Below are 24,430 nucleotides of genomic sequence, written 5' to 3'. Positions count from 1 at the left end.
CTGCAACCCGCGGCACCGGAGCCGCATGCGGCTCTTTCAGTCATCTCCTGCGGCTCCCGGACCTCTGCCATGTGCAGTCCAAAAAAAAAAAAAAAGTGGGACTAAAAAAGTTCAACCAATCAATTCAAATATGCAGGGTAGGTGCATATCTCGCCTTGGCTCCACTCTTCAGTCAAACCCTGTTCTGCGCATGCACGCATGCACACATTTTCTGCAGCTCCCAGTTTTTCCTTTTGTGAGGGAACCGGTTCCGAGTGGCTCTTTCACTGTTTCAGGTTGCTGACCCCTGGGTTAAACCAACCAAAACCAATGTGTGTTTGTTCAATTTCAATAACTGCCTATCCTTTGGGCAACCCCCAATAAATCAATTGAAACCAAGTACAACATTATTGATTAGTCATTCTTTCTCAGCCCAAGCTACTTCATGGGATGGTTGTTGTGGGAAAAATAGGAAGAAATATATAGAAATAGATATAGGTAAGTGTGGCATCAGCTGAGAAAAAATATATATGCCAAAACAACCAACAAATACAAAACTAGGTTTTCAAGGCCAGCAGGATCAGGGCCATCCTAATCTCCGAGGGCAGAGACTAGGGCTCTCATATACACATATTCCCACTTACATAAAGCAGCTATTTTGCTTTTTGTGCAACTGCACTCATTCATGGCTACACTTACTACTGCAATTGCTAGTGCTGCTGCTGCTATTCTCACGTGTTTGTCTATCCTTATTCCGAGACACGCCTTTCGCGTATGAATTCACGGAGTAAGGAAACTTAGCAGTCTCCGCGCTGATCCTTCGAAGTGCTGCGGGGCAGTTGCGGGCAGAAAAGAGCCGCCGCTGGGTTCCCCTTCCTCCCTCCCAGTTAGAGGGCGCCGCCGGAAAAAAAGGCCTGGCCGGCCTTGCCCGCTCTTCCTTCATGTCGTCGCCGCCGCAACCGGCGGTCTTCTTCGAGCGGGAGCTGCCCCGGCGGGACGGCTCCGGGATCCTCCGGCTGACGCAGCGTTCGGCCGGCGGGACGGGCTCGGTGGTGTGGGACGCCGCACTGGTGCTGGCCCGCTTCCTGGAGAAGAGCGCGGCGCAAACAGGTCAAGGCTCAGAGCGGCGCGGCTGGAGCCCGGGGGCTCTTCTCCGCCACAAGGCCGTGCTCGAATTGGGCGCCGGCACCGGCCTCGTGGGCCTCGTGGCCGCCGGCCTCGGGTACGGGAGCGAGGGCAGGCGGGTGGGAGTGGGGGGGTGATCCTAGGCTGCCGGCCTTCCCTGGGCGTCGCTGCGCCGCGTTTGGCCTTCTGCCCTGCGCTGGATGTTCTGTTGTGCCCTGGCGGGAAAAAGGGCAACACCAACGGGGCGCAATTTTTTTTATCTGTGGGGCTTTTGTGCGGCAAGCAGCTCTTCCAGCCACCCCGGGCTTCTTCTGATGGAAGCAGAAAGGGCATGATGCCTGCCTGAAGAGCCCTGCAGGCGCTGCTACCATCTAAAAGCCTTCCTTGTCAGTGATTATTACCAAGAAAGTTTTGGTTTAACCCTTTGGGAATGGATGGATGGATTGTTCACATTTCTGAACCTCCCATCTACCTCAGAGAGGGACTCTACTACACAAGTAAGGGACAACTTTCACAAGGTAAAAAAAGACCTTTTTTCACCGTGGCTATTGAATAAATGCAACGTGCATAGGCTCACATTAAGCCATAAATAACTGCTTACAGTTTGTAATGGTTGTATTCGGAAAGTTAAGCAACAAGCAAGCCACAATGCTTTAGCATGTCAAGTGAACAGTTAATCGCACACACAACACTGATGATGCAAAATTCCCTCTGTATGTTTGCCATTGGAAGATGAGAGAGAGAAAAAAAAAGATTATTTTACTTCTAGGACTGTAATAAAGAAGTTATTGCAATTATTTGAAAGTAAATTAGACTGTATTTCACTTCTAATATTTTCCAGCTTAACTATCTAGTACAATTGCCAGGAGAACTGGCTCTGCGTTGCCTTAATACATTATTTAACAGGAATTTGCTGTACATGATTTGCTTTGACAGTTCAAACTTCTTAAAAATTGACATTGTGGAAGGGAGCCATGTTTGTCTACTGTGGCAAACCATCAGAAGGGATTCTGATAGCACCTTTTCCAACTAACACATCTTTTTAAGAGGCAAATCATTTTATCAGATACACACAAATCTAAATCTCATATTGGTGTAGGCCAGCGTTTCTTAACCTTGACAGCTTGAAGATGTGTGGACTTCAGTTCCCAGAATTCCCCAGTAAGCATAGACAATTTGAGAAACCCTGATCCAGCCACTTTGTGCATCAGATGAAGTGGGCTTTAGCTCACAAATTTTATGCCTTTCAATCAAATCTGCTTAATCAGATAAAAGGTGCTACCATCCTTCAAAGAACTTGAGTGATGGGTTTTATGCTTTCACGCTGTGTTCTGTCTTGTATTGCTTGAATAACATTGGGGACCAGGAATACTAACATGTTTTCCTTCCACCTTTTTTGTAGAGCAAATGTTACTGTTACTGATTTGGAGGAAGTTCAGGATTTATTAAAAGTGAACATTGAGAATAATCAACATCTGGTATCAGGTTCCATTCAAGCCAAGGTACTGAAATGGTGTGTATTAATTTTTTATTTTATTTACTTTTAAGAAATTGAGAATCAATTTTGGTTAATCAGACAGTTATGACATCAGCCTTAATAGAGTCTAGTTTTATTTTATTTATTTAATCATATTTTTAAACCATCCATCTCCCTCACAGAGAGAAGATAACAAGATTAACAAGAAAGATGAAATATTTTTGGCCTACCTCAGTCTATAATAAAAGGATCTTGATAAATTATTGGAGTGAATATATATATTTGTACAAAGTTTGATAAGACTGGGAAAAAATAAGTAAATGGATACATCAGGAGTTGTGCGTGTAACTGTATACTGCTTGAGAAACTTGGCTAAAATTCAGGATCTACGTAAAATAATGAATCAAATGTTATTTCCATATTTTTTATTAGATTGATTAGATTTATATGGCCATCCATCTCATATAAAGCAACTCTGGGAGACTAATACAATACAAACACTAGAGTTGGGTGGCCAATAAGTTTAAATTATTAATAATAACAAGAACAATATTAATAGAATAACTAAATACTATAGTACACATCGGAAAACAAAAAAATGATCATTATTGTTCATTACGTTAATCTGTCTTCATGGTTTTAGGCTGGGTTATTTATTGTATTTCCCCAGTGGTGTCCTGTTAGATTTGGTAGGAAAAGCCTATTTCAGGTGCCACCTGTGAGAGATGCCATCCAGCAAGACCCAAGAAAAGAGCATTTTCAGACATGGCATCCAGCCCTCTGCAACATCATCCCTTCAGAGTAATGATGCCCTGAACGTGCTGGTCTTTTGCAAGACATTACAAACTTGGTTTTGCCCTCAGGCCTGGGGTCACAATAGTGTGGGTAAGCTTGTTTCTGGGTCATAGTTCTCTTAAATATAGGATGTTATAAGTGTTCTCTGCTGCTATCTTTTTATATTGTTTTTTAATTGTGGTTATTTTTACTAACTGTTAACCCCCAGAGACATGCATGTGAGATAGACAGCCATATAAACCACTTAAAGAAGTAATCCATAAGTCTTTACTCCTTGTATTCACATATTTAGGGGGGAGGATGTAACAGACTTTCTTCCTGCACCTGATTTTATATTGATGGCAGACTGCATCTATTATGAAGAGGTAAACTGCATTCCATTAATATCAGTGGGCTAAGAATAGAGTTGAAGGCAGGCAAAGAATCTCTAGTCTTGTAATTGGGATTAAACTTGTGACATCCTTTGAACTGATTTTGATGCTGCAAGATCAGGGTAGATATTCCATAGTAAAATGATAATTAGGCTATTTTTTCTTTGTACAGTAGGATGACCTCACGAATACCTTAGAGATTTTGACCAGCGAACTGAACATTTGAGTCTTAAGTTTTGCTATAAGATTTCTGAATGATTTTGAGGAACCCACTTTGCCCAAATTCTTTAAAATTGTATTTATTATGTTTCTAAAAATAACACTACCCTTCCTTCAAAGAACTAAGGTTCTTCATGCTTCTTGTAATTTCTGTGAGGTATATGTAGGCAAAATGACAGTGACTAGCCCAGTGAGCTTCATAAGATTTTGAATTCAGATCCTCCAGTTCTGATCAGATGCTATACTCCCTACATGGACGGGCTGAGGAATTTAGTAAATATCTGGTGGACAAAATTGCTCAGATTCGGGCTGGTCTGGACTCTGACTGGGCAGTATCTGACGAGAGGAAAACGATGAATTTGGCCGAGTACACTTGGGAAGAGTTCGATCCTGTGACTCCGGATGAAGTGGACAAGATCATGGGGAAACTAAGTGCCGCCACATGTTTGTTGGACCCGTGTCCCTCCTGGCTAGTCTATGCATCTCGGGTGGTTACACGAGGCTGGCTCCTAGCAGTTATCAATGCCTCACTGAGTGAGGGGTACTTCCCTGCCGCCTTGAAAGAGGCGGTGGTAAGGCCCCTCCTCAAGAAACCAGCATTGGATCCAGCTGTTTTAAACAACTTCTGTCCTGTCTCCAACCTTCGCTTCCTTGCGAAGGTCGTTGAGAGCGTGGTGGCACGACAGCTCCCTTTGAACCTGGAGGAAGCTGAATATCTGGATCCGTACCAATTGGGTTTCAGACCCGGGCATAGCACCGAGACGGCATTGGTCGCACTGGTGAATGATCTCTGGCGGGCCCGAGATAGAGGTTATTCCTCTGTCCTGGTCCTATTAGATCTCTCAGCGGCTTTTGATACCATCGACCACGGTATCTTACTGTGTCGTCTTGAGGGGTTGGGAGTGGGAGGCACCGTTCTGCGGTGGTTCTCCTACCTCTCGGACCGTTCGCAGACGGTGTTAGCAGGAGGGCAGAGGTCAAGCCCTAGGCCTCTTAGTTTTGGAGTGCCTCAGGGATCGGTGCTCTCGCCCCTCTTGTTCAACATCTACATGAAGCCGCTGGGAGAGATCATCCGTGGCTTCGGGGTGAAATATCATCAATATGCTGATGATACCCAGCTATTCATCTCCACCCCGAACCAACCCAGTGATGCCCTCGATGTGATGTCCCGTTGCCTGGAAGCGGTACAGATTTGGATGGGAAAAAACAGGCTTCGACTCAACCCGGCCAAGACTGAGTGGCTCTACATACCGTCATCTCGTTTAGTCCAAGAGGTTCCATCTTTGACTATAGGAGGAGAGATGTTACCTCCCATTGATAGAGCACGCAATCTGGGCATCCTCCTAGATTCACGACTCAGTTTTGAAGATCATATTGGAGTCGTGGCTAGGGGGGCATTTGCCCAGATTCGCCTAATATACCAATTGCGCCCCTTACTGGACCGAGATGCCCTACGTACAGTCACCCACGCACTCGTTACCTCCCATATAGATTACTGTAATGCTCTCTACATGGGGCTGCCCTTGAAGACCACCCGGAGGCTTCAGCTGGTGCAGAGTGCAGCTGCACGTGTTGTGATGGGAGCACCCCGATACTCCCATATTACACCCCTCCTGCGTGAGCTGCATTGGCTACCGGTTGCCCTCCGGGTGAGATTTAAGGTGCTGGTACTTACCTTTAAAGCCCTACATAGCTTAGGCCCGGGATACTTGCAGGACCATCTGCTGCTGGGAACAAATTCCCATCGCCCAGTACGCTCACACAGAGAAGGCCTCCTCAGGGTACCGTCAGCTAGGCAATGTCGGCTGGTGACCCCCAGGGGGAGGGCCTTCTCTGTGGGAGCGCCAGCCCTATGGAATCAGCTCCCCCCTGAGCTTCGGATGGCCCAAAATCTCCAATCCTTTCGCCGTGGCCTCAAAACACTCCTTTTCCACCAGGCTGACATGGACTGACAGGCATTTTAATTAATTATATTTAGAATTTTTAATTTATTTTTAGATTTTAATTTTAATATATTGCACAGATGATTTTAATTTTATTTTTATCTTAATTTCTGTACTTATTATATGTTTGGTTGTTAGCCGCCCTGAGTCCTTCGGGAGATAGGGCGGGATATAAATCCCATCAATAAATAAATAAATAAATACATTTAGGACTACAACTCCCATAAACCTCACTCAGCTTGACAAATTATTGATTTTGAAAGTTGGAACACAGGCAATTGGGAGTTTTTTTCACAGAATGCCGTTCAAATATTTTGGATTGTTATTCTTTTTTTATCATTACTGGTGATAAAGCAACTTGTGTTCAGCCAACTGTGTCCATTTGGGGCAGCTTTCATTATTAGAAAATATTTTGTCCTGGGAAATCCTTGGGTAAGTTTCCTTCTCAGGATTCTTCAAACTCTTCAGGAATATTCATCAGCTATCACCTATTTCATTCTGTGAATAAGATGGAGTGATAACTGTGCAACCAGCCCCTAATAGTAGAAAAATGGTAGTTGTGTCCTGTTTCCTAAATTCCTTCATTACTTCTTTTAGCCATTAGTATAAAATAACAATACAGTTTCATTTTGTATTAACTGAGCTGAGGTTTCTTAGAATTTTTAGGAGCTATTTCCATATAGCTATAAAATTGTAGCCTTTCAGTACCTCATGACTATCCTAGGTCTACATTCTGATCTTTTCTCTGAACTGCTTCTACTTGCACTTACTACTACTATCTGCCTGGTAATTATCCCAAATAACTGAAAGTTTGAGAGGCCATCAAAAGAACACCATGGTATTTGCTAATACAGCGATCCAGTTGCTTGTATTCAGTTTTTTGAAGTACAAATTAGACTGAGCCATATATAAAGAGTGGGTGGAGACTAAATGTCAAATATTTAACTTTTATGGATAGTCACTGGAACCATTGGTTAAAACTCTGAGGGACTTGGCTGGCTTGGATACTTTCATCCTTTGCTGTTATGAAGAAAGGACTGTGGGACAAAACCCAGAAGTAGAGAAAAGGTACTTTGAGGTGAGTCATATTAGAGCTTTTCTTGCTTTGGAGAAATAAAATTTGTCTTGGGGGTTTCAAGAGTAGAAAGGCAGATTTTCAAAACCAGGATTCTAAAATACTGAGTAATGGTTTCATGCTTTCTATTATTTCCTAAAACAGTCATAAGTAGCACAAATAGCATTTTGAGAATACTGTGGTATTTAAGAACTTATTTTGGTATAATTTTAAATCACAGCTTCTTCAGAGGGACTTTGAGTTGCAAAAGGTTCCCTTGGATGAACATGATGAAGAATATCGGAGTGAAGACATTCATATCTTTATCATGCAAAAGAAAAAAATGGTGAGTGTTAGCCTTACTGGTTCTGGAAATGAGTTAAACATGTGTTCTAGATAACCAACCCATTTTCTTTCCTTGCAAACTGATTGAATAAAAATGATTTGAGACTCTGTCTTAGTTTCAGAGTTGTCTACTTCAAATCAGATCCATCTGATCCATCCATCCATCTATAACTAGAATAGTTATAGATCAGCATAAATTTGAAATCTCTCTTTTTTTTTAACCTGACTCTTGAGTGGTTTAGAAAATTGTTATAAAGAAGAAAACACCACAAAACAAAAAAGAATAAAGATGCATTAATAAGATAAAATCAAAAGGGAAACAAAAAAGGGAAAAAAATTAAAAAGGGGGCTTCAAACATGCTCGTCAAAGGCCAAGGTGAAAAGCTGCGTTTTTAGGGTTCTTCGAAGCACAAGTAGAGACGGATCTGTTTGAATCTGTGGGGGAAACCTTATTCCAGAGGGCAGGCACTGTCTCATAGAAGGAACACTATGGACAAAATGTCGTCCCAGTACAGATACAATGCTTGCTAATTGTAATTAGCATCAATGCAAATTAACACATGGCTGAGGGAAGAAATTGTGTAGCTTTTAATTATGGAAAGAAATTGTTTTTGGTTGTTAGATTCAGCCAAATGGTGTGCTACATTTTTCAGAATATTTCATCATGAAAGCCGTGATGCTGTTCTCTGACCTCTAATTTACAGAAGAACTCTGAAGAAAATTGGAAATTAAAGAATTTTTAATATATTTTCTGCAGAACATCTCTGCAGCCAGTATAAAACATATTGTTTTATACTAAAGTGATTTCAGGAAAAAATTAATCCTCTTGAAAAAGAGCTACAAGCTGAACAAGAAAGAGAAGAAAAAGGAAAAAAAAAAGAAAGAAAGAGAAAGAAAGAAAAGAAAGAAAGAAAGAAAAGAAAAAGAAAAAAAAGCTCAGAATGTCAGATGAATGGTTTTGTATGATTATGCATAATATGCAATCCCTGTTTTAATATTAATATTTTATTAGAAAATTTCTATATTAAAACTCTTGCTTCTATAACATTTAACTGGGCAAAATGGTGCATCATAGGACAATAATTTTTGAACCAAGGTATCACAAATGGGCTTACCATCCTGCTGGGAAAGGAGGGGCAGGGAAAGGAGAAGAAAGGGAGGAAATTAGGAATAAGAAGAGAAGAAACTCTCACACACCTTTCCTGGCCCATGCAGCCCCCTGCACTTTCCCTAGCCCATGTAGCACCTCTTGACCCCGACACATGTTCCCTGGCCTGTGCTACCCTCTCTGTATGCCTTTCCTGACCCACACAGCACTTTTGCACATCTCCATTCACTCTTCCTGACCTGTGTCCCCCTGGTGTGCCTTCTCTGACCCATGCAGCATCTCTTGGGCATCCCCCCACACCCTTCCTGACCCACGCTACCTCCCTGCACCACTCCTGACCCGCATGGCATTTCTAATGCCCATTCCTGATCAGCGACACCCCCCCAAACACGCATTCTTCTTGACCCATACCACCTCCCTGTGTCCCCTCCTCAACCTGCATGGCATTTCTTGTACCCATCCCGAGAGGCTTTCCTCTCCTTTCCATAGCACCTCTCATGCATTCCCCACTTACCTGCTTACTAGACTTGGACTTGTAACTTCCTGCTGGCTTCCCCATTGACTTTCTGTTTGCAAGCTTCCCACAAGTAAAGTAAATGGGGAAGCTGGCAGGAATTCTAGGGAGGAGGGAAGCAAGGAAGGAAATTATAGAGTCACATGGAAGGAGTAGGGAGCATTCCTGATGCTCCTTACCAGTTTCCTCATATGTAAACTCAATGGGGAAGCCGGTAGGAAGTTGGAAGTTGCTCCAGTTCCCACTGTGTTTTTGCCCACCTGTGGTCATTCTGTTTCTCTGTTTAGTAAAGAAATATCTCTGAAAGAATGATCCAGCAGGTTACAGGTTGTCTAGTTTTTATAAGGATGTCATTATTTATTAAACTGTCATTCCTATCTTAATACATCTTTGCATATTCACTGAACTTAACTGCATAATTTCAGACTTCTGCTTTTATTTCTTTTGTAATATATTCAAAAGAATATATTGAAAATATAGTCACACAGAAAGACAAAAGTTAAAAGGCAAAGTCTGCAGCGTCATTGGGTAACAGAGAGTTGCTGTTTTTTCTACAAAGGTGTATGTAGTAATACTAAGGCTGCTAGTGCAATCCCACATGATTATTTATTTATTTATGTGTTTATTTATCAAATTTATATGTGCTCACCTTGCGGTGCTGGTGTGGCCAATCACAATAACACTATATACTAGCAACATGTTTTATTCTGGAACTCAAGGCAGCGATGTACAAACAATCTGTGAGGTAGGTAGGGCTGAGAGAGTAACTAACTCTAAGTTATCCAGAAAGCTTGTTTTTAGATTATGATGGAATAGCACTTAGGTCTCCCCACAGCTTCAACACCTCTTGCTGTTTCTTGAATATGGCTCTTTGAAGACATCACAAATTCAGCATAATGACCTGCTGGAAGAGCTAGACATGCCCAGGTAGGCCTCTCCAAGAAACCAGGATCCCAAGAAGCCATAGAGACTTTTATCCTGCAAGCAGTCACACTCAATGTGCAGTGTCAATGGGGAATCAATGTCCTCTGAGTGAAGTCAGTGGCTGTAGAGTGGTGAGATTTAGCTGGCTTACATGCTGAGCTCCCATAATAATGCCTGAAGAGAGCTAGCTAATGAGTTCTTACAAAACACAGATGTGCAACATCTGTTGCTTTGGGCAAGTCCACAGCCAGGAAACAGAGCATTTCAGAAGACTTGTAGAGAAAAGGTTAAACTGATAACAGTGTTTGAATTGCCACCCAAGGATTGTCTGCACACCACACTACTAATCCATGAGAAACAAGCCAAAAAGGTTGTAGTTGTGTAACATACACCAAAAGAAACTTCTTGCTTATTGCAATGCTGTGGGATGCGTACATAATATGAATTATGCATCCATACTGTGAATGTTTTGGCTTTGGCTTAATCACTGTAGTTTGTAAAGGTGGTTTATATGTTTCACCATGTTGTGCAAACACTGGCTTTGTACCAGACTATAACTTGCTCATAGTCAGCAAATCTACCTGCAAAAAAGCTGATGATATTTTCATCGTGAACCAGTCAACATACCTGTTTAACCTAAGATTAGGAAGTCATAATTGATTTTTTCCCTACTGGAATGAGATTTAATCTTGTTGGATTTAACTCCAGTCTCAGTTCACACTGAGACCAGAAGAAGAATAAGATAAAGCATAAAGTCAAGCTCAGCTCCAGAATGCATTAATGTAGCGTTCTTGGCAACAATATGGAAATGGTTTGCCACACAGAGTTCTTCAATTTCTTAACCAGTCCTATGGCACAGGTATTCCCTGAAGGTCTTCATGCAAGAATTATTGGATAATAATACAAATAAAAATAACCTGACTCTTTTCCGCTCCAAAGCCAAGGTCAGCCAGGTACTGCCTGCCACTGCTGAGAACCTGCAACGCAGGGCGTGAAAATTAAGTATTTGTTGGATAGCAAACTTCTCCAATGCCAGGAGGGGGCAGTATAAGACAGAAGACTTATTGCACCCTTCTCCCCGACTAGCACATACATTTTCCAGAGAAATGTGTATATCCAGTGCTTTACAAACATTTACAGTTCACATCACATCTACCACAATGGATTATATCTTCAATAGCATTCTAGCAATTGTGTTTGATATAGTTGCTGACGATGTTCACAGTCACAAGGCGGTGGGCAAAGAAGGAATAAGTATTAAAACTAAGCTTGTGGTGTAAGCATCTTTTTCAGAGCCATTGTTGGAGCTGTTTCTGTGTTTTAGATTTTTTTAAGATAGTGTTCTATACATAAAGGTAGAAGAGGTAGAGGAACTAGATATCAAATTGCCAACATACGCTGGATCATGGAGAAAGCTAGAGAGTTCCAGAAAAACATCTACTTCTGCTTCATTGACTATGCTAAAGCCTTTGATTGTGTGGATCATAACAAACTGTGGCAAGTTCTTAAAGAGATGGGAGTACCAGACCATCTTATTTGTCTCTTGAGAAACCTATATGCGGGTCAAGAAGCAACAGTGAGAACTGGACACGGAACCACTGATTGGTTCAAAATTGGGAAAGGAGTCCGGCAAGGCTGTATACTGTCGCCCTGCCTATTTAACTTATATGCAGAGCACATCATGAGAAAGGCAGGGCTAGATGAATCAAAAGTTGGAATTAAGATTGCCGGAAGAAATATCAACAACCTAAGATATGCAGATGATACCACTCTAATGGCAGAAAGTGAAGAGGAACTGAAGAGTCTCTTGTTGCGAGTGAAGAAGGAGAGTGCAAAAGTTGGGTTGAAACTAAACATTAAGAAAACCAAGATCATGGCATCCGGCCCTCTCAATTCCTGGCAAATAGATGGGGAAGAAATGGAGGTAGTGACAGATTTTATTTTCCTGGGCTCCAAGATCACTGCAGATGGGGACTGTAGTCAAGAAATTAAAAGACGCTTGCTCCTAGGGGGGAAAGCCATGGCAAATCTAGACAGCACACTAAAAAGCAGAGACATCACCCTGTCAACAAAAGTGCGTATAGTCAAGGCTATGGTCTTCCCAGTTGCAATGTATGGCAGTGAAAGTTGGACCATAAGAAAGGCTTTTGAACTCTGGTGCTGGAGAAGACTCCTGCGAGTCCCGTGGACTGCAAGGCGATCAAACCGGTCAGTCCTAGAGGAGATCAACCCTGACTGCTCTTTAGAAGGCCAGATCCTGAAGCTAAAACTCAAATACTTTGGCCACCTAATGAGGAGGAAGGACTCACTGGAGAAGAGCCTAATGCTGGGAAAGATTGAGGGCAAGAGAAGAAGGGGACGACAGAGAATGAGGTGGCTGGATGGAGTCACTGAAGCAGTAGGCGTGAACTTAAATGGACTCCAGAAGATGGTAGAGGACAGGAAAGCCTGGAGGAACATTGTCCATAGGGTCGCGATGGGTCGGACACGACTTCGCAACTAACAACAACAACACATAAAACCTGAATCCACATATTGCATCAAGCTATGGTTTGTTAAACTAGAGTGTCCTAGTTGGCACATCTAAAGACATGAAACTTCAGAAAAGACAATAGTTGTCATGTTCAAAAAATGCAGTTTGGTTGAGTGGTTCAGGCACCAGTCTAGAAACTGGGAGACGGATTCTAATCCTGCTTTAGGTCCAAAGCCAGCTGGATGATCTTGGACCATTGCTCTCTCTCAGCCCTAGGAAGGAGAAGGCAAGAACAAACTGCTAAAGTCTTATCAAGAAAACTGCATAGACTAGTCTAGGCAGTCATCTGGAGTCAACACTCGAGGGGGGAAAAAACCATGAATCATAGTTTATGAAACATGTTAGTTGTCAAGTTCAAGACAGCCACAAAATGGAAAAAAAACATTGCACAAACTTGTTACAGTTCTGCAGAAGTGATTATGACAGCATGGGACGGACTGGTGAAGACAGAGCTATTAAAATGCATAAAATAATATGACTAGAATCAAACTATAATGTAGATTAGATATAGATCTGATCAGATAAAGGAGTAAAATATGAATTACATTTCATTTAGTTTTTGCCTTTTTCACCATTTTATTATGTGTCATCTTACTATTGCTTTCTATTTTGCATTTTGATGTCTCACAGCCAATCAAATGATAATCCCCCAAAATGATAATCCCCCAGCGAGGCACTACCATGATGTGGCTGTGGGGCTTGTGTGCTCCAAGGAAGCTGAGAAATACACACCAGAGGCTCAATCATACTGGACAGGTCTCATGAGAGACATCAGATGAGGAGTGTCTCTCCCCTTAAATAATATGGAGAGACACAACTTACAAAAATCTATACTGGATCAGTCATCACCCTGTCAACAAGGACTGTACTAAGAGCTGGAGTGCCTGGAAATTGCTGACAAGGCACAGGCCCATTGGCTGAGTAACCAGAGCCAGCAGCTGCAGATCTACTGGAAGATCTACCTGTCCCAAGTATACAAAGACTGAAAAGAAAGAAATAATCATTTGATATTCCAAATCAAGTCCAAGTGAGAAGAGGATACCTGCAAAGAATACACCAGGTCTGGAAAGAGCAATGTCCATAATCAGAAAGAACAGAAAAAGTCTAGCAGATCAACCTAGATTTATAATACGAAATAAATTCACAGTATTTACAGAAGCAGAATTGAAAGATTTGCAAAGGACTACCCAGGTCAAAGAAATCAAAGCCTTGCCAGAAGGACTCGTAATATTTCCACTTAGCACTATGTCTTTTTCAACTTTTTCTCAAGTAATTAATCCGAAGGACGCCATTTTGGGGAACTCTGATCTAAAATGCATTGACTCTCGCCTGGTGACCTTCCACTGTTAGGGAGCTGATCCAGAGAAACCTGTTCCCAGGAATTCAGGACAGAGGCCATAACAGACAAGAGAGCTTTTCCAAGCTTGACTGCTGTCCTGTTGGACACAAGGATTTTAAACCAGTTCGAGTATATTCTGGCAGCTCTATGTGCCTTGAAAAATCAAAGGACATATGTGATAGGTTGACAATCCTGTTGGTAGATTTATAGCTCCCATCACCCCTTCTTGTGCTATCCGTAATTAGATTATTGTAGCACCTTAAATAATTATCTTGTGAACTGGACAGTCTATGTGACCTTTTACTATAAAATGTTTTAGGTTTCAAGGAGCTACAAGAATTATTATTGTTTTTCTTGCACAGAATTAACCATCTGGAAATAAGTTAAGCTTGCTTAGTTAAGGATGTGACTTTTCAAATGTCTGCCACACTTGGGTGCCAAAAGCTTCTTCCATTCTTATAATCTTGGTGAAGCACAAGAGAAATTTGGTTCAATAATCTTAACAGAAGGCAATTTTTCCATACTGTGAGTAAATCATACAAGTAGTCCTCGACTTATAATCACAACTGACCCCCAAATTTCCATGGCTAAGTGAGGCAGTTGTTAAGTGAGTCTTGGCCCATTTTATGCTCTTTTCTAACAGTTGTTATGTGAATCATGGCTTCCCCCATTGACCTTGCTTCTCAGAGGTCAGCTGAGAAGGTTACAAATGATTTCCCCATGATTCCAGGACAGTGCAGCTGTCAGAAACACATACCATTTGCCAAGCGCCCGAATTTTGATCACATGTTATGGTCACGGCTCCGGCAGGGTGCAATTTTCAGCAGGCTGTTTGCTGGGTAAGAGCCTGCCAAACTGGCAAAAGGTTTGCAATCTGCTGCCATAGATGAATACTGGAAGGGCTCTTTACTAGCTTTTGGCCATCAACGGTTGGTAGCAAAGAAAACATCAAGGGTTTACTGAATGGAAAATGTTAGACACTACAGATCTGGATACACAGAAATGGCACATCAGTCTTTCCATGCTGTGTCCTCCCAAACTTGCTGGTCTCTGTTTAATCGGGAAAACTGAGCAACATGTTACATTAAGTGCTACCAGTTAAGTCCACCTCTGAAATTATGCATGAGCTCTTTGTTTACTCCAGCTTTGTTCTCAACATAGATTCCAGTGATGGAAACATGCGTCATGCTAAGCCGTAATATGAAATGCTGGATTTTGGCTCAACAGGATATATGTAAGCAGTTATTCTGGTTTCTAAACCATGGTGTATGACTTAAGTGTTTTCTGTGAACAAACTACCAAGCTTATTTTCCAAGCCATTATGAAACCCAGTTTTATAATGCAACCTTTGGGGTATGTTGGTGTTGTAAAGTAAAAGAAGCATGTGGTGGCAAGAAATAGTCCAATTGCCACATTTTCAAGCCTCTTATTTTTCCTTATAAGTGCTTGCCTCTTAAACCCCTTTTCCTTTCCCTCGCTCCTTGGATTATGCTACCCTTAGGCAAAGTTACATGTTGTGGTTCAAAAAAAAAAAGACTAATCAGATTTGCTGCACCAGCCCGGCTCTCTTAGAGAGGAAGACTGGAATTCTTTTAATTAGGTAGGGTCAGTGTGACATAGAGATTAGGGTGCTAGACCGGTGTTTTTCAAACTTGGTAACCTTCAGATGACTTCATTTCAACTTCCAGAATCCTCAGCATAGTGGCTGAGGAATTTTGAGAGTTGGTCCAGAGACCTTAAAGTTGCCAAGGATGAGAAACACTTGTGCTAGAGTGAGATCAGGGAAACTAAGATTTGAATCCTCCCTTAATCAGGGAGCATAACTTTGGATATATTGCTATTTTCAGTCCCAATCTGCCTCAAAGGATAATTTTGGGGATAAAATGAGAGACTCTCAGATATGCCGCTAAGTTCCTGGAAGAAAGCCAGGTTAATAATAGTAACAGTAGCCACATCTGGATAAGGAAACAGTAAATGGCTGAACTTCTTCCATTATTTGTACACAAGCTCTTTTTGGCAACTTGAAATGCTTTGCAACAACAAAGTCATTTAGATTCAGTGGTTAAAAAAAAGGAAGGCAACTTTGCTATTAAAAGTGATTCTAAGGTACACCTTGAATGAAAGAAGCTTCCTTTTCTCCAACCCACCCCCAATTTCCTTCCTGATCCCATGAGATAGTAATGTCTGTCTGAATTTGTATGCTAAGAGAATGGTGTAACCATCCTTTCCATTGTTCTAGGTTTGTTAACAAGGCATATACAAGATGGAGTAATGGCAAGGTCTAATCACAGTAGAGTGAGAGGAGATACGCTTTGACAGATCATTAGATCAATGTTAAAATTCACACAGATTTTTTGCAAAGATTTTGCATGGATACAGTTGAATTATTTATCAATTATTACACGGTATCAGCTGACGGGTTTAGTATTATTCCAAAACAAGGCTAAAATCTTCAAAACTGTTGGCAGGGGCAAGGAGAGCTGCAACACAAAGCAGCATAAAACTGTCTTCTATATGTTATTATTATTATTATTAATTTTATTTATATACCGCCCTTCTCCCGAAGGACTCAGGGCGGTGAACAGGGCAGATGTATAAAATACAAAAAATACAAAAGTTAAAAGGAATTAAACATAATGCCCGAGGTAAAAAACAATAAATACAAATATTAAGAACAATAAAAAACCCAACCCACCCCCCATCAGGCCAAGCCGGCTTGTTCAAACAAATGCGTTTTCAGATCGCGTCGGAAGGAGCGGAGGTCGGGCGCCATCCGGAGCTCAACCGGCAACCAATTCCATAGCTCCGGGGCGCCCACAGAGAAGGACCTCCCCCTGGGGGCCACCAATCGACATTCTCTGATCGGTGGCACCCTGAGGAGGCCCTCTCTGTGGGAACGCACAGGGCGGAGGGAAGTTGATGCCGGCAGCAGGTGCTCCCTAAGGTACTCCGGACCCATGCCATGTAGGGCCTTAAACACCATTACCAGTACCTTGAATCTCACTCAGAAGACAACTGGGAGCCAATGCAGCTCACGGAGTAGAGGTGTAACATGGGAGTATCGGGAGACTCCCAACACGACTCTCGCGGCTGCATTCTGTACCAGTTGGAGCCTCCGAGTGGTCCTCAAGGGCAGCCCCATGTAGAGAGCGTTGCAGTAGTCCAAACGAGAGGTCACGAGCGCATGAGTGACCGTACACAGGGCATCCCGGTCTACTTGGTAGCTAGCTATCATCACAGCCGGCCAGCTGCAGTTCTCAGGCTGAGCCTGATATCCAAGTGAGAAATTGGCATAAGGATCTGGCAGGTATAAAGAGGCAGCCTGACTTGAAAGAAATGGACTGTCTGGTTTGGTACAACAACTAAACAGCAAAGGTACAGACTCCAATGGATAGTTAAAACTGCAGAACCAATTTCAACCAGCCTGCCTTCCATATTCAGCCATCACTCTGCTGAACACTTAATTCTTGCAATATAGCCTTACAACTAAGTACATTTACCCATATTGTTTGGCTGTATTATTATCCTTTTTTACCTTCTTTATTACCCCCTCTTACTTGTATTATTATTATCATGCTTATTCTACTCTGTTGTTTGCATGTACACTGAGAATTTCTGCATCAGAGACAAATTCCTTGTTTGTCTAATAACACTTGGCCAAAGAAAGCTATCCTATCCTATCCTATTCTGTTCTTGCTATTCAGAACAGAACAGCTCTGGAAGGCTTGGAGCAGAAAGATGACCTGTACCAGCCTAAAATGGGTTCAGGTAATAGACTAATCTCACTCATGAAAGTCTCCTGACTGTGGCATCAACAGAAAGTTCGTGAAGCATGTCACACTGTATCCACACTAAAACCTGTGTTGGAATCAGCAGCATCTAGAGCTAACTTCAGTAATACCAAAATGATGTATGCACAGTGACATCATCACACAAATATACAAACATCTTAACATAATTTCCAACATTTGTTCCTCTTGCCCCAGTCCTTTGCATGACCATGATTGGAATAAGGAGGAAAAACATTCCTTCAGACTCACTCAAAAAGTCAATCATGCTCGGAGTGATCAACAGAAAAAGGAGGGATCACCCTAGTACCCGTTGACTGAACACTATAAAGGATGACACTAGGATGACCATGGCAGATCTGAAGGAGGCGATGTGAGACGGGCATGGAAAGTGCTGGTCCATAGAGTGGCTGAGGGACAGACACGACTGAATGGCTAGCAACGATGATAATTCCTTCAGTATTGGTACATCTAAGGACCACCTAGGATGGGATTAGATGAAGGGAACAATATGACAAGGTAGAAATTTGGGCAGATTTGTGCTGCAGTGAAGATGCAAATGAGAAAGAGCTTCTACCCACGTTTATCTAGTTAGATTAGCAAAACAGCCCAAGAGACAGCATTCCTATGGACATGAACATTATTGTGGTGGAATGCTAATGCTGGGATGCATCTAGTGTGAATTCAGGACTCTGTACAGCTGTGAAGTTCATTACAAGGCAAATTTGTAACCCAAAGTTTTGAATATTTCCATTTATCTTTTCACACAACTGAACTTCCTAAGGTTAAATAAGTGGAATTCTACCAAAAACGCTATTTCAAACAAGGATCTCCACCCTCTGTGGCCCTATATTTTGGTACTAAAGGTGACCTGGAAAATCAGGTCTGCTTGTTAACTGTGTATGACCTCTGCACCTGTCACCATGAGCTTGATGTGGAAGGACTTCTGAAAATCCCATAAATTCACTAGACAAGTAGTATTGACAAACTATACATCCACCTTGTATACAGTTTCCTGGCATGTTATTGAAGAGGTTTATTATTAACTTCATCTTGGATGTTTTGTCCAATCTAGTCAACAATTCTCAAGTGATCTTTCTCCAAATTTTACCCAGGGATAATTAGCAAGGGTCAACTAAATACTCTACCACTTACATTGGAGGGATCATACACAATCTAACTGGCTATGAAACGGCTAAAACAATATCTTGGCCAAAGCATGTGTATTTTATTGAACAGAAGGATAGGGAGGGGAGGAAGAGGAGGAGGAGAAGTGGGTTAGAATTGGGACCAGACGACTCTTGATTGTTATGGCCTACATTCTCCCAAATGCAGCTTTCTTTTTCAGTATGAGCTATCCGTGATGGTAATACTACCAACAGCAGGTATTCCCTGTCTGAGGCATCTGGCTGGCGTCCGGCTGACAGAATGCTGAGATAGCTGGATCGTTGGCCTGGACCTGCCAAGGCTGAGTCCAGTGCTCTTTTACTATGGCATTTGCATTTTGTTGCCTTTTTTTAATGGTACAGTATTCTATTCTGTCTGAGCCGGAATTTGCTGTCAATGCAATATTGTTTCAGTTCCCTGTCAAAGACGGCTGCGTTAGGTCGCCTGAGTATTGATAAAGACAAACAACGTGGGTGGGGCAGATGAAAAAGCTTGCTATGATTCAACAGGCTGTAACCTCTCTGAATTTTTTAAAAAAATCCCATTTATATCCCGCCCTTCTCCAAAGACTCAGGGCGGCTTACAATCTAAGAAGCACAAATCAATGTGCTTAGCAATAGCCTTCATTCTATGTATATGCCTGCTTATTAGGGCCTTCACACACACCCCAAGCGGCATTATTACAAAGTCAGCTTATTGCCCCCAACAATCTGGGTCCTCATTTTACCTACCTCGGAAGGATGGAAGGCTGAGTCAACCTTGAGCCTGGTGGGATGCGAACCTGCACTAATTGCAGGCAGCTGGTGTTACTTAAGGAGGCATTAGCCCACTGCTCCACCAAGGCTCTTAAAATTTGCCCAGAGATGAAAAGGAGCCCCTGAATTAAGTGGGATATGGCCTTCTAAGAAAAGTTTAGGGAACACAGCAGGAAGTTTGGTAATGGCCAGATGTGGAAAAGCTACTAGTAGAATATTAACTGCATGCAACAGTTTCACTCATCTTGTACCATTGCACCATAAAATTAAAAGTGTAACAGCAACTTTCTAAGTTAGGTTTGCAATTCCATTCCTCTTTAAAATCCAACTGCTAAAAAACTGATCAGATATTAGCTTCTTTTGCTCTGCTTGATGTAACAGTAACAGCTAATAGTAGGGGTATATAAACACCCATTAAAATAATAGAACTGGCATCCTCTGGGGAATTGGTAGTGCTGCTCCCACAGTCTGGAATTTTCCTTTCTTAAGCAAGAATAGAGCCCACCCCATCTGTGCCTTCAAAGAGGCCCCACCAGCCAGGATAGTCTGGCTGGCAGTGACCAGGAGAAGAGCTTTTCCTGCCATTGTGCCTGCCCTTTGAGACATTCTTCCCCCAAGACTGAGGTTGGCTGCCACCCTTCTTACCTTCCATAAGAACTTAAGACTTGGCTCTGCCAGTTGCCTTTGGGTCCAACGGAGAGATTTTATATTGGCATTGCTGATAGATTAACAACAGATTTCCCCCCCCCCCTTCTCTTCATATTCCCTCCCCTCATCTTTTCAGCTAGGTTGATTTTATAGTATTGTACTTACATATTATAAATTATAGTTTTCTCTTTTAATATTCTATGTCACCCAGAATTGCCCTGTGGCAAGATGGACAGCTAATAAATCTTACAAATAACAAATGGATAAGAAGGCTGCAGGATTGATAGAAAGGTGTAGTAGTGCAATGGCAAAATAAATGAACTGTGTTTATATGTGAAAACATCCAGGTTCAATCCCTGGCATTTCTTAGGTAAAACCTTGGAGAGTCATTGGAAATCAGGATAAGTGGTATGAACTGTATGGGAAAAGGTTTTCCTTAAATCTAGTTCTCCTTTGCCATTATTAGTTCGTGTTTTTAATATGTCCTTAACTTATTTACAACAATTATAAGCCTTTGCAAAGCCTTTCGTTGTTTCTGCAGAGAAATGTCTTTGTAATAGTAGAGAATTTAAGCCTTAACTTGAATCATTTTGGGTGTGTACCTTCTGGCAACTATCTGGACAGGCCCACATAGTTTTTGCGACTATAATTTCAGAAGAGGTTTCCATTACTGCCTTCTTAGGAGTAAGGCCGGATGACTGGCCAAAGGTTTCATATCTAAGGCAGGAGTAAAACTCACAGTTTCTCAGTTGTTACTAGTGCCTTTTATCACAATATTAATTTCACTTGAATCAAGAAATAATATAAGAGTATCTTTTGAGTCTTTATTCTTGTGTGAAAGGTGACAAATTGGAGATCCAGCAAATTAGGAAAGGAAATCTCCTTGCAAGATAGATATACTTTTGACAACAAATGTTCTGGAGGGAATAATTTCTTCAGGAAAGGGGTTGGTCTGACAGACTTCCATTTCCTAAATTGACCTCATCTGCCCTCAAAGTCAATGAACGGAATAACCTTAAATTCTGAAGAAGCCACATGACATTCTGCATCTCCTATTCAATTTTAACTCTGAGACCCTGAATTCTGGGGTAATACCGGTAGTAGAGAGAGTAATGAGTAAGTGGCTCATCTTTACCAGAATCAGAATTCTTGCAACGATTGCTGAGCTGTTTCTGCTGCTGGCAGCAGTTTAATATTTTGTTCTGCTTTGTAAGTTTAAATTGGTTGGTTGATGGATGCCTTAATGTACTGTTAACCTGCCCAGGGCCTTCAGGATTGAACAGGCCACGAATTTAAAGATTAATTATAGACATTAGAAGACCAACATATTTGTTGGAAAGCCAGCCTTTATCAGCCACTGCAGAATGCTTTCACTGAGGATAGCAGCTGTAATCTTCCTGGCAAATTTGTTTTCCTGCCATGATGGGTGAGGAAATTAGTAGTACTTTTGAAACCGCAGTGATTATAGTGAATTTATAAAAGGGTTTAATAAAACCATGTTGCAACATGAAAAATATCTGCACTATGCTACAGCCAGCTAATGAGGAAAAACCCAATTGTTTTCTTGCAACATTTACATCTTCAGCCTGAAAATTCAGAGAATTTGATAACAGCAGAAATGGTGCACTGCATCAGACCAAAGGCCTCTCTAGTGCATCACTCTGCATCCATGGAGGGAAGTATGCCATGGGGTAACCCAAGGCTCTGTACTCGTCAACATCTTTATCAATTATTTGGATGAGGGGATAAATGGGGAATTCATTACATTTGCAGACGACACCAAGTTGCCAGGAATAGCCAACACTCCAGAAGATAGGCTTAAGATACAGAAGGATCATGACAGACTTGAACATTGGGCGCTATCTAACAAAATGAAATTCAATGGTGAAAAAAGTAAGGTTCTACATTTAGACAAGAAAAACCGAATGTACAGGTACAGTATAAGTGATACCTCGCTCAATACTAGTAACTATGAGAAGGATCTTGGAGTCGTAGTGGACAATCACTTAAATATGAGCCAGCAGTGTGCTGCAGGTGCCAAAAAAGCCAACAAAGTTCTAGGCTGCATTAAAAGAGGGATAGAATCAAGGTCACATGAAGTGTTAATACCACTTTACAATGCCTTGGTAAGGCCACACTTGGAATACTGCATCCAGTTTTGGTCACCACGATGTAAAAAAGATGTTGAGACTCTAGAAGGAGTGCTGAGAAGAGCAACAAAGATGATCAGGGGACTGGAGGCTAAAACATGTAAAGAACAGTTGCTGGAATTGGGTATGTCTAATTTAATGAAAAGAAAGGACTAGGGCAGGCATGTCAAACTCGCAACGTCACGTGACGTCGTGCGACGTATCGGAACTATTTCCCATTGCCAAAAATGGGATGGGCGCGGTTTCTCCGTGACGCTCCGGCCCGCGGGCCAGCAGTTTGACACCCCTGGACTAGGGGTTACATGATAGCAGAGTCAGGCTATTCTCCAAAGCACCTGAGGGCAGGACAAGAAGCAATGGATGGAAACTAACCAAGGAGAGAAGCAACCTAGAACTAAGGAGAAACTTCCTGACATTTAGAACAATTAATCAGTGGAACAACCTGGCTCCAGAAGTTCTGAATGCTCCAACACTGGAAGTTTTTAAGAAGAGATTGGACAACCATTTGTCTGAAATGGTATAGGGTTTCTTGCCTCAGCAGGGTTTGGACTGGAAGACCTCCAAGGTCTCTTCTAACTCTTCTAACTCTGCTGTTCTGCTCTGCTCTGTTCTGCTCTGCTCTGCTCTGGCACCAAGAAACAGATCCATAGAAGCATGCAGGAATCTAGCATGCCAGATGCAGATGCAGACAATACAGAAAGGCCTTAGAGACAGTCCAACACATAGTGGCGGGATGTAAGATGCAGGCAGGAACAGCTTACACTGAATGGTACAATCAAGTTGCTACTATTGTGTACAGGAACATCTGTAGAATGTATGAAACAGACATTCCCAACTCCAGATTGGAAAGTCCAGAGAAGGTTTGGAGAATAAGAGATGTAAGATCCTGTGGGACTTCCAGATCCCAACACATAGGCAGGATAGGGAGAAACTAAAGAAATAACACAGCCTGAACAAAGAACTAGACAGGATGTAGAAAGTAAAGGCCAAAGTGGTCCCAATGATGTTAGGACAGTGGTGGCAAACCTTTGGCATGGGTGCCAGAGGTGGCACTGTGGGCACCCGCGCCATGCCTCGGAGGTGGCAACTGTCCCTCTTCAACCAGCTGCCCCCTACAGGTGTCCCTCCCCATGAGTGACATTGAGGTGACCATACCCAACTTGGCCACACCCACCCAATCTTCCATGACCACCACAGCCACACCCACTCAGTAGGCCATGCCCACCTGGCACCCACCGATAAATAAGTGGGTTTTGGGTTGCAGTTTGGGCACTCGGTCTCTAAAAAGTTCGCCATCACTGTGTTAGGATCACTTGGGGATGTGTAAGAGTGACTCCAACGGATTCCAGGAATGATATCTGAGCAAGAACAGCTAAGATGCTGCTCTTAAACTCTCAAGATCTCAGATTGATTGAGGACCAAAAATTGAGAAAGATACATACCAGGATAAAAATATCATTCCAAGATGGATTGCCTCTGTACTTGGAAAATCCCTATAGCTTCATGCTGGACCTTCTTCTGAAACTTACCTGATCTCTTTACAGCTAAGAGAGGTGCCACAACCATATCTTGTAATAATGAACGCTGCGTTAATTATTTGTTGGGCAAAGCCCTGCTTCCCTTTATAGAAAAAAAATAAATTCTCTATCTAGGTTTTCCTAACTTGATACCCTCCAAATCGTCTATATAGATGGCCGAAATCCAGTGACAATACGAATCTGAAGCCCAGCTCAATAGAAGGTATTACGTATTACTTACGGAAAAAGCCTATTTATACTCACAGTGCCCATTTGTCTGCCCACATTTTTCAGTTAAGAAAAAAAACAAATGAAAACGCACAAGAGCAACTTAAAACAGAGATATACAGCCAAGGATGCATGTAGGGCTTCAGTGCTTTTCTGTGTTGGATCTAAAGTCTCCTGTGACTGCAACAGCCAAAAATTAGTGTCTAGGCTTCTACCATGTGCAGATGAGAAACACATACAAACAAACTATAATGGAGTTTTAGAAATAGCTAAAGCGAGCTGAAGAAAAAAAAACAGTTTTCCATAAATACAAACAATCCCTGCATTGCCCAAGTGTTTGACACAGTTGCATAATTGTTCCACCCACAGTGACCTTCACTACCTACTAATGTTGAGAGTGATCATTAACTACCGAAAAGTTGTTCACCTTGGTTTAAAAGCTACTTACTTA

The 24,430-nt window shown here is 42.1% G+C and overlaps 1 protein-coding gene across 4 annotated transcripts in view; it reads left to right on the top strand.

The window, feature by feature from the left end:
* Positions 1–602: 602 nt before the first annotated feature.
* Positions 603–24,430, top strand: part of VCPKMT (valosin containing protein lysine methyltransferase) — a 43,344-nt gene continuing 19,516 nt past the window's right edge. Inside the window, exons 1-6 of one of the 4 annotated variants that reach the window (XM_083349979.1) lie at positions 604–1,201; positions 2,507–2,617; positions 3,669–3,741; positions 6,868–6,987; positions 7,205–7,309; positions 13,018–14,114. In XM_083349979.1, the coding sequence (XP_083206105.1) occupies positions 921–1,201; positions 2,507–2,617; positions 3,669–3,741; positions 6,868–6,987; positions 7,205–7,309; positions 13,018–13,029 (702 nt within the window). In that variant the 5' untranslated portion in view covers positions 604–920 and the 3' untranslated portion in view covers positions 13,030–14,114. Of the gene's footprint in view, positions 1,202–2,506; positions 2,618–3,668; positions 3,742–6,867; positions 6,988–7,204; positions 7,310–7,961; positions 9,874–13,017; positions 14,115–24,430 lie in introns of those variants that run through there. The other 3 variants (XM_083349976.1, XM_083349978.1, XM_083349977.1) reach the window with 3 other exon arrangements.

This window comes from Vipera ursinii (genome assembly GCF_947247035.1).
Source record: "Vipera ursinii genome assembly, chromosome: 1".
Lineage (NCBI taxonomy): Eukaryota > Metazoa > Chordata > Lepidosauria > Squamata > Viperidae > Vipera > Vipera ursinii.
Note: the sequence above shows the minus strand (reverse complement) of the source record. Positions and strands in the feature narration are given on the sequence as shown.